This window comes from Prenolepis imparis, unplaced genomic scaffold (genome assembly GCF_030444845.1).
Source record: "Prenolepis imparis isolate NDT839.2.m4 unplaced genomic scaffold, iyPreImpa1.0 SCAF_2, whole genome shotgun sequence".
Lineage (NCBI taxonomy): Eukaryota > Metazoa > Arthropoda > Insecta > Hymenoptera > Formicidae > Prenolepis > Prenolepis imparis.
The window spans coordinates 19,947,215-19,959,249 of record NW_028141160.1 but is presented as its reverse complement, the minus strand read 5'-3'; the positions used below and the strand labels follow the sequence as shown (position 1 = coordinate 19,959,249).

At 32.4% G+C, this 12,035-nt stretch overlaps 1 protein-coding gene across 1 annotated transcript; it reads left to right on the top strand.

Moving 5' to 3' along the window:
- The first annotated feature begins 8,277 nt into the window (after positions 1 to 8,277).
- Cpr11 (cuticular protein 11) lies at positions 8,278 to 11,254 on the top strand. Its single transcript, XM_083032169.1, has 4 exons — positions 8,278 to 8,379; positions 9,355 to 9,505; positions 10,004 to 10,276; positions 11,079 to 11,254. Exons 1-4 carry the CDS (start codon positions 8,278 to 8,280, stop codon positions 11,252 to 11,254), a joined length of 702 nt encoding a protein of 233 aa, XP_082888295.1.
- Positions 11,255 to 12,035: the final 781 nt, after the last annotated feature.

Genomic DNA, 12,035 nt, shown 5'->3' with positions numbered 1-12,035 from the left:
GAGACAAGAACGGGCCGAGTAATCGAAAATTCTGCTCATGTGCTTTCTCTCTTGTGAGAGAGCGAGCAAAAATCTCCGGTTCGCTGCACAAGCACTGTGATTGCGTTACTTTCACGGCAGCGCCGAATGAAAAGTGCTGATTGACCATTTCGGCAATTGGTGTGTAATGAATAATTTCACAAGATGTCGTCGAAACTAATTGCATACTACGAGAATTATTAAAAAGTATACGCAACTGTTTCACTACGATTAAAATATTTAGAGAAAAGATACATATGTATATCTAACATGGAATATAATTAGACAAGCGTGATTAACATGAGGTCACAATTCCTTACAAAATACAATTTCTCTGTAATATTAGAATTTTTTAAAATTAATATAGGTATATTTTAATGTATATTTAGTATATTTTATATAATTAAATCTAAATTTATTTCAATTAATTTACATATCAGTGACGCTGTAAAAATTAATATTTTTACATAACGCCTTTTATTATCGCAATTACATAAGTTATCCTTCATCAGGAACATACAAATTATTCCTCAAACTTACATGAAATTGATTAGCTATTTCAATCAGAAATTATTTGGATGAACATAATTAATAATCATGTTCGAAATTCATAGTCTTGACAAAAGCTACTGTTATTGGTTATTATGTTAGAACAGATATTTGACATACAATCTCATTGACGGATTACAATTCTATCAATGCCACATATATCATACGAATGCACGCCAATCAGAAAGAGAAAGATAGGAAGAGAGAGAAGCGCAATAAATTCTCAATAAATTACATTGCAGTGATATCTGGTTATTCTCTCAACCGATATATTAACACACGTTTGTTTTGCTGTTTACAATAACCGTGTATAATTTCAAAACTCTAAAATTTTCGTAATTTTATCTTTTTTATATCAAGCTTCAAATAGATCAAATTTAACTGAAATGACGAATTAGAAATCATCGAATTACAAATAGTCATCATATCATAATAACAGAATACCTTAAAATTTTTTTTCGTTTTTTACTTTTAACAATTAAAGAATTCTTTTACACATAAGAATAATAAGTTTTGTTTTAGTAAGTACAATTTCATCCAAACGTACATATATGTATATACTGTTTCCTTTTTCGTATTTTAAGAAAGTTTTAAAGTATACGAAACATTAGGAATTTATATCCGAGTCTTCCATTTATTTCCAACACTATGTTCGTAAAAAGTGCTGATATAGATCGTGCTAATAGAAGTAGAAAATAGACCATGAAAATTAGTATAGATTAGTATACATTTATTATTTCCAAGCCGTTACTTTCCCGTAAAAGCGCGATGGCAATTCGCATCTGGCAGTGACGAAGGGTCGTATATCCAGCGTCGTTGTTTCAAAGAATTATTATCATTTCCGTGACCCGAACGGTCACACACCTCTCACACAGTGCGGTCGGGACCAAACCGCGGGCAAACGAATTAATGGTTAAGAGGGATATTTTATATTATAGCCATTTTTGGCTATATACTTGATGGGAAAGGGTCGCGGTCGCCATAAAACGGTCCCCCCGTTCTTTTCGCTCCTGGAACAAGTCCATCGGCGGTTTCTGTAAAGGAAGCAACACGGCCTTTGTGAAGGTAAACTAAAGTCGATAGTACGGTATATTCGTTTACCGCGAGTTGATGCGTTGCGGATACGAAACGCGCGTTACGTCACACTACGACAGACGCTACATGAACGTAAGGGAAACTCGTGTTGTGTTGCGAGTCGGTCGAAGGCATGCACACGTCACTTATAATTACGTATTCTCGCGAACAAAATTGCGTGGAAGGTGTTGCGGATCTTTTGTGCTCGCGTTACGGTCGGTGACGTCGGAATAATTGCACATATGCCGGAAAGTATTACTATAGAAAATGTTACGATGCGCGAAAACTTGCCGCGCGCTCAAAGTGATTTTTTAGTATACGAACCATGTAACAAACCGTTATGTATTGCGATTAAATAACGATTAAACCGGAAATATATAATAAATTCTGTTGTTATAAATGTTACATCGCGTTAAAATTGTGATTGCATAATTAAATAAATTTGAAGCATCTCAATAATAATTATACATATTGAAACATTATTAGATATGATAATTATAACATTACATCAATTGATAACATAGAAAATATAAACGTTAATGTATTTAAAGCCAATAATCATTAGTCATCACAAATAATATGTAAATAACTTTCTCGAAAATTCTGCATGCATTAATAAGTAATTAATAATAAATGTTACGTAAAATCGTGATTTATAAATAAATTTAAGCATAAATTGAATGATAATTATATTAAAACTTTATTATATAAATAATTACTATAATATTATATTATATTGACAATGCAAAAAATATAATAATGCTAATGTATGTCGTATACACACATAATTTAGCATTTATTAACTTTAAATGATAAATAGCTTTCTATATTTGTATATGTATTTAAAACTTTCAACATTAAGTCACATCAAAATGTTTTGCCGTAATTAGAAAAACGACATATTCTTAATTAAAGTTTTCAATATTCATGCCTATAATATTAATACATGTAGCAATTGCTTTGATGATTAAAATGCATCGATTAAATAAGAACTTAAGAGAGCAATATTGTATAATGGTTGTTTTAATGAGAGAAAATACTCTATCCATCTTCATAAAATCATTTATAAAATGTTATAATACAAACTTATCGATCTTACGCTCATTTCTCACAGAGATGCTTTTTTTCTATTTTATAAGTTAAGTGAATGAGAAAGCGTCAGATTAAAAATGATGCGATCAATAGTGAAGAAAAATGAATATATAATATACTATAATTTGAAGCAATATTTAATGTAAAAAAAATCGAAAAATATTCGCATCAAGTAGCCAGAAATTTCCTGAATGGCACTTTTTTATCGCGAGAGAGCTCAAAGCTCTCTCTCTCTCTCTCTCTCTCTCTTTGATATCCAATTTGCGGAAAGTGGACGGATATTAACCTTTCATGATCTCCACGCTCGGGCAAAGAACTACAATGTATAACGTGAAGAATAACACGAGAAGGGCTCAGCAGTTTTACCTGGCCGCGGGCGAGGTCTCTAAGCTACAAGCTCGGTCGGGATCGATCCAATTTCAAGTTTCGCCGATCTCATCGACCGACGAAGGGCGGATCGCGAGACCTTTTTCGTAAAACGAATCGCCGCGTTGAACAAAGTATCGCGCATTCGTGACCGTAAAGTACGAGCGCGGCATGTTTTGGAGGTCTTTATGTGATAAAAGCGTTCTCGGGGCACGAGTCCCCGTTCTGGCACACATATTCGCGGGGAGAGAATAATGGCGGACTTTCTTTCACCCTCTCCGCGAAATTTTTCCACTACGCACCCTGCGGAGAGTCCTAACGAAAATAAACTCTGCTTTCCGCGTGATCCTCTCGCGATTAGATTTAAAGGATTAACTTCTCCAATTATTCGCGGCCACTAATTTGCCTTTAACAGCGAACGATACTTCTCGGCCGCTTATATACAGACAAAATGTCCCTCTTCGTTGCTTTACAGAAATTGATTGTCTGTTGTCTTCGTTCTATCGTTGTTAAGGACTTTCCTCAGGATGTACGAGGAAGATGCGGTAAGTAAATGTCTCTCGCTTAATTCATGGAATCGATCACTCGAAGAGTGCAATTACACCTGTTGGTGAAAGAAATATCGATTCGCGCGCAATTATCCTTGTGCTCTCGCAAATTAAAAATAACTGTTTAGATTAGATGAATTGCTTTGAACGGAATAGAACTTTTTCAACGCACACCACACCATCATATTTTTTACGTTATTTATTTATTTTTATCAGATCAGTTATACGTAAGAAGATATTATAAAAAGATATTCTGAAAAGATAAGCATAAACATTAACATTATAATTAGAAGGCTCATTTTTCATATCGCTTCTGATATTTTAATATTAATATTAAACAGCTAAAAAGAGTGCTGTTAAAAATATTAATTTGGGAAACTATATATATATATATATATATATATATATATACAATATATTTTTATGATATATATTTATAATATCTTTTGTTAACATTAAGATCACTGCAAAGTATCGATGTAACAACCCCAGATATGTATTGCACAAACTGATCCGGGATCAGCAAGGGAGCGCAACGCAACTCGATCTCGCGCTCTTAATTAGAATCTCGAAGTAATTGGATACCTAGTTTGGCTCTTAATTAGAATTACGAGAGGAGAAGGAAAGATTCTTGCCCGTACTTCCGGTCTGTTGAGTATATCCGCCACTTTTCTCGCACGCTCCGCGAAAAAGCGAGAGCTTCTTCGCGGTCACTAATATCCACGTGGGTTTGTTGAATTTAATTGTGACTGATACTGAGGAAAGAAGATGAGAGTTTATTACGTTTTCGTTGGAAAGCTCGGCAGCAAAGCCGGCGAATGAAATGCACAGAGCTTACGGCAAAGCTATCCCGATACAGCCTGGGAAACGTGTAAATGTCTGCGTGAACGCGAATTTAATTGAAATGTATAAGTACCCAAGAGTTTCTGTTATATCTTCATTCAGCGTAAATACCATTTCTGGGTTCTGTATAAGAAATATCATTTACATATGTTACATTGGATACCGATAAAAGTAACACTCCACATTACTTTGACAAATGTATCGTCGAGAATGCTATGAATTATGCACGCGCAATTTAAAGTTTGCTTCTACGTACAGAAAGTAATTAAAAAATTTATTCATTAATTGGCCAATCTACCTCTAAAGTTATCGAGTGTACTCTCGATTGTATACTTAAACTTTGTCTGCACTTTAATACGGTATAAAATTGATCAAACATATTTCATAGTCTGCAATGTTGTATTTTTAAGAAATACTTTCTTATAAAAAATAATTACAAGTAATAATTATAAAAATAATTATAAAATTATAAATAATAACAGTCGAAAAATATCAGACATTGATATCCAATGATAATTGCATATCTTTATATAATATTTAAATATATATAAATAATCAAAATAATCTAATATCATAAAATAAAAATACAGCAAACTTTCTAAATACCTCAAAAGAAATACAAACATTATGTCTAATAAGGTGTTTCATTAATTTATTTCTACATCAAAATTGCATCAACGTTGGAATGTTCTAGAACCCACTTCTTAATTTACGAAGTAAGACCCTCTTTCGAAATTCACTCCCGGTTTTACCGCAACGGCGCGATTTCGTTTCTTCGGAACGAGCGGGGCTCCTCGTGCTCGATTTCTGCTGACTGAATGCGGCGAGTTGGCCGATCGCAGCTCTCATCAGCAGGAAGCCGCAACATGTTTTTATCCAATCACGTTTCCGCGCACGCGTCTTCGACCTCTCGAGTCAGCAACGCTATGGAATCGCGGCAACGACGGCGGTCCAGGTTGTCGAAAAGCGATAGAAGTGCAAAATTCACCGACAGCAGGCAGGAAAACGATCGACGAATCGAGGGAGAGAGAGAGAGAGAGAGAGAGAAAGGAGCAAAGGCCGAAATTCCGTGCTTGAACAATCGCGGACGAACGGGATTGGGGTCGTTCTATAAGGAGATCGGTTGGTCATTGTGTTATACCGACCTGGGGGCCGATCAATTTTGTTGCCAATTTCGTTGCCAATTTCGTTGCCAATCTCGTCGCCGGTTTCTAACGTGGATAATCGCATCGCGCAAACGCTTCGACAATTTCTATTAAGTTCTCTTAGCGGGGAGACTATGGTTGTATATAGGTTTCCGTTGAGATAGAAACGTTGAATTTCCCCGGACGAGCAACCAAAGCTGACTGCGAAACAACATTTCCGAGCTTATAATCTTCGTCCGCGATTTCGTCTTACTACAATCTGTTCAAATCGTTATTGTTGCTATCATCGTTGTAATAATAAAGAATAAGCGAAGTGATATTTTGAATGATAATAAAAGTTTCTTCTCTCTTATTTTGCAGATAAAAGCAAAACTAATTTTATCTCTCGAACGCTTTTAAAGAATAAATGGTGATATAAATAAAAGTACACTGGGAGATGCTGCGCAGCTTTCACGGCTAGAATTTTAGAGCCCAATGGCTTCTTAAATTTTTATTTGTCGCGTAGTTCGAAATCTGCTACTATCTCACGAAAATATACTAGAATGTTCTTTTTAATACTTATTTAGAAATTTTCTGTGCATATCAATTATTAAATTTTTTTCCAACTTCTATCCACATAATCAAAGTTTGAAAGCTATATTAATCTATGTTTTTATTTTTTTCTCAAAATAAATGTTGGAAGTTTATATTAAAGACATTTCACGACAAAGCACATTCTTTCATCCGATATTAAATTCCATAGAGAACGATCCAACATTAAGAGAATATACAGATCAGGGAAAATGGCACTACATTTCAATAAATTGATGATATCACGTAGACAAGATTTAGATACAATGTTATCTGTTTTTTAAACACTAATCCGCGTATAGGAACAACACTAGTTAGTTAAATAATAATATTATTGCATGTTGATCACGTTATGTAAGGCAATGTTTCTGTAAAAGATTCCGTTTCTATAATTGATAAGATATTATGTTAAGACAAAATAAATATAATAATTAACTAAAAATAATAATAATAAGAAAATATTTCGCATCTTCGATTAAAAAAATAATAATAATAAGAAATTATTTCGCATCTTCGATTAAAAAATTCAATTGTCTTTTTAATATTGAATACTTTAATCAATTTTAATAATTAATGCTAATAGTTTTATAATAATTTGATAAGCGGCAAGTATGCTGATAATTTCATACGATATTACAATGAGAAAAAAATATAATAGTCATATTTGTTAAACCTCAATTTATCATATTACTGAAGTCTCATCAAACATTTCTCACGCATTTTATCGGCGAATAGATATCCTTATTTGATATCTCACTGTCTTATATATAAAGCCATTGTAATGTCAAACATATTGCCCGTGCCTTCGTGCTTTCTTAATCATTAATCTGTTGTAAGATCTTGTTATCTATATGCGATTAATTGGAACGGAAGTTAAGCCTACTAATTACTCGTTCCAGCTATATTAAATTATGGCAGAACAAAAGAAAATTAATTCATTTGACGTTAACATAGCATAAGAAGAAAATTATAACTACAAGATTAAAATATGTACAACTTTTTACTTCTGTCATCATAATTAAAATAGTTGCAGTAAATTATCAAAAATAACAAAACAAATACGCATTTATTTATTTGTTTGTCAATTTAGCTAAACAATTATTATAATTTAATGAAACACAAACACTAGTTGAATCTATGAAATATAAACCGTAAAAGAGCAATAAGATGTGTAAGAATGTAAAAATAGTATACAAACATTTTACTACTTATACAATGAGACAAATAATTATTTCAATTGATTATTTAAAGTCAAGAAATATACGTATTTAATTATATACATTATATTTTTGATAAACAAAATTAAAGAGAGAGAGAGAGAGAGAAAAAGAGTTAAATGTTTCAAATAGAATTTTAATATAAAAATAAATTATTTTTTTTATAATAAAATTATTTATAATCTAGAAGAATAGAAATTATAAAGATATTTTTATCTTCAGTTTCCAATACTATTTTGTCATTTTATCTTTAGTTTTGTTTTTCGCTTAACAATTGAAATGCAAATTAAACATAACATCGATATAATTATTATCATGAATCAATATAATTTGTTGCTTTATCAAAACCAGATTTGTAAGAACTATTATGTTCGATCAACCAAATAATTACGAAAGATAATAAATCAGATTAAATGATATGAAGAGGGGACACGTAAGCCTCGAATATCATTAACGTGGCGTCCCATACGTGCATGCATACGCGCACACGCAACGTTCCGCGTATAAATGCGCGTTGCAGCGCCCGGCGCGGATCGATACGGTCGCAAATTACTGAAGCAAATGGACGGATTACGAGTTGACTGTGTGAAACAGCCTCTTTTTCGAGCATGAGACAGCTCCGAGGGCAATTATTTCAGGCCTAAGCCTAGAATCTAGTTACCTAGATACATAAAGTCCCGCGAAATGTATAACATGTATCTTTCGCGAGAGAAACAGCCTGGAACTGCTTCGCGAACAAGACAGTGCATTTAGCAGGAGGATTATACCAATTATCACGCAGATATATATAGATATATTGTATTGTACACGCGATAATCGAAGCACGATTTTATTCTAACATAACATACGACGGAAATGTCCTTTGATCCGTGCAATCGGAAGCTTGACTTTATTTGGTGCATCGGATATGCCCGTTCACTTTGTCCTTCTGTCAAGGGCGGAGTTATGGATGATAAGGTTAAATCTCTGATATCAAGCATATCATACGAGTTTGAATTTCACGATGACGATGCATAACGTATTTGTAGCATCAATCGATTATTGTAACGTGCAGCTTAAGCGCGATGCAAAGTGATGCGAAATTTCGTGATAACGAAGCGCTACCTGATTCTCAAGAATGATAAAAAGATTTTGATACAAAATCAATAGTAATTAGTGATTTAATTTATCTATACGATTTAATCAATTGTTAATTTTGTCGCAGAACAGTGATACTTATTCCATTGTCAAAAGTTACTTTGATTTATCTACAAATTCATTTCATATCTGATAAGCGAATCTGCAGAAGAAATTAATATGATTTCTATTTTTGCTACATGATGTATAATAGATCAAAATTTTTAAAAATTATATTAATTAATCAATTAGTATTCTTGTAAATATTTCATCATTATGTAATCTCCATTTAAAAACTCTTTGATTCTTAAAAAAGATCTATTTAGTAAATAATTGAGATTAAATATTTTATACAAAATCAATAAAGTCAAGTCATTTTTATTTACAAAAACTAATAATTCATAAAAAAATTTGGTTTATCTAAAAATTTCTGAAACTGAAATATTTATAATTATCTAGAAATAAATTATTTAAAACATTTAAATTTTTTGACAAATAAAGATTCAATACTACTGTCTGTTTGCGTGAAAAAATCAATTTTCTTTGTATCTCGAATGATTTATATCGTCACATTCAAATATTTGGTCGCGCTTGATCCTCTTGATCTATCCTAATAAATACGAATTGTTTCGCGAGACTTTTGAGAGAAAAAGTCTTCTATGACACAATCGATAGAGCGAAATCGATTATTACTTCAGTGAAACCTGACATCCACATGCATGGCATTCATCTACAAAAGCATTTCAGCGCAGGACTGCTTAATCTTATGCATAGGAAAGTGATTGGTTCACATTGTGCTTTTTGTCACTCTCACAGGGACCGTTCTGTATGTCTACTATAAATAACAGTGGCGAAATGCTCCGGATAAAAACGAACGCTGGCGCGCGTTATATAAACCTCTATCAATATCGACAAACGTATCATTCGCATTTAGGAATCACTAAACACCGAAAACATGGCCATGAAGGTTTGTATCTCTATGTTCGATTAATCGGGGAGACGATTATTACAATCTATAATTGCAATATATTTTTCTAGCTGTTTAATATTTATGTAAATCTCTAAATATGTCTTAAAAATGCTGAAAACATTTTTACGTTGTTGTATTTTAAAATATATCTATTAAATAATATGACTTATAAATGAATAAATTTTTCTGTTATTAAGACTTTTAATAATCCATTTTAATGATAACTGCTTTTGCAAAATAATCTCAGTGTTGTATTCAGCATGTCTTTAATCCCCTTTGGCTGATGTTATATTCTATTTTATTGCAACTGTTATTTTATTGTTAATTTTACGGGAACTGTTTTCGCATATCATCTTAAACATTATTAAATCATGGAAATTTGTTTATCGTAATGCGCTCGTGCAATTCATATAAAGTGAAGGCTCTTACTTATGTCAGACTGTATTATAGAAAGATGTTAGATATTAAAATTCATTTTCTCTGTTTTTCATATAGAAGAATGTATAATTGCCAATCATTTTTGTCAACAGTTTGTCTCACTGTTGGTTATATTGGCTCTCGTAGCGATCCAAAGTGGATTGACGGAGCACGCTCACAGTTTCGCGCATTTTTATGGCCCAGTCAAAGGACCCGGCCATGAAATAGTTGTCCACGATAAGCACGGTCATCATCATGTAGATTACGTCGCGTATCCCAAGTATGAGTTCGCATATGGTGTCGAGGATCACCACACTGGCGATTATCATGGACAAAAAGAGCAGAGAGATGGTAAGCTGAATTCGTAATTTACATAAAGTCAAAGATAACTTGTTTGTGCGAACACGGCATTAAAAGATAGCTCATTATAAACGCTTTGTAAGTAAAATACGATTGAGATTTAATAATCATTTAAACTAAATTAAAATTATGATTGCATTTACATTATATAAAACATTTAATTAGTATCATCTTGTTTTTATGTCAAAGGAAATATAAATATTATTATTTCATTTATATTGCTCTTTACTTTTTTTCAGTAATTTCTAAACGGTAGATTAAACATCGTAAATTATTTGACATAAATTTTATTGAAATTTATGTAACTATGCAAAAAGTTGTTGAATTTTTTTACGGTATTTGCGCAATAGCTTGGAAAATGTTGCGGTTACTGAAGTTTCTGAAATTTTCGATCAAAGTTTGTTTGGCGGATCTTGGCGAAAGATATTCGAAAGCGCAACTCTGAATTGCAATAAGTCGGGCGAAGAGGCGGAAAACTTGTTCTTTTTTTCCTCGCCTCCCCCGTTTTTTCGCATCTAGCACAATGGCCGCAGTGTGATAGTTAAAGATTATAAATGATGGGGTCGGATTACACGATAGTACGCTTTAACGCGCGCTCCATTTTAATTAAACATTGTGGCGGTAGTGGTATTGACGTAACATAAATGTGGACGTGCACACAAGTGCATTACGTTAATATCGATGATCCGCGTCTCCAATTCTCTACAATTAATGCACGTTCAAACGACGGTCAGCTATATATAACGTTAGCCGCGCAAGTTCATGTTACACGGGTCTTTTTTTTTAACTATAGGGAAAAGGGTCATCGGTGAGTACATCATCAAGGAACCGGGCGGTAATATCAGGATCGTGACTTACTATGTCGATCCGCACGGAGGATTTTTTGCTCATGTACACAACTCCGGCGGTAATAATCATCACGGCGGTACGTACGGTGGTCATGGACACGAATATCACCAAAGGCATTAAAATTTTTAATCTGACATATGACGAAGAAATGTTTATCTCGCGTTGTTTCTCCCTTGTTATAATTGTTGAATAAATATTTGCCATTTCTAAATTTTACTTTTATTTTGGTCTGTTTACATCTATGAAAAATTATAGAAATACGAGAACTCTATATCTGACAAGTAAACTTATACCAAGTGTCACATTCTGATTTTATCAAATTTGGCACAAATATAGAACTACAGAAATATTTGACTTGTATTTTTTTATTTATGCCCACAAGCGATTTTATGAATTAATACTTAATACCTCTTCAATATTCAACTTTCTACCATAAGTACAACAAAAATGCAAGTGAGAAACAAACTTTAATGCAAGATATAGAAGATTTTTGGTTTGCTAATTATGAATGTAAAATAAGATTTGCAAAATTATTTGTTTAAATAATCAAATGTTGAAACAAATTAGCAAAAAAATTGAAAAAATATACAGTATAGTGACTATATATTATAAGAATTATTCGACTAAGTAATTCTAAATATGGTATTAAATTTTTAAAGTGCATTGTTTTAAATTAATTAAAGTATTTTATAATAAATCCTTTATAATTTAAGCCACTATAAAACATTTCAATTTTTTTCAACCTTGTTGTTGATTTGTTTAAATCGCATTAGATTAGAGTTATTTTGGCCAATTAGAGTTATCTTACATATACCGATTTACAAAATGCAGTAACGTTTTGATAAATATATAAAATGTCCCAAAATTAAACCATCAAACTTACCAGTGCGTTTTATAAATA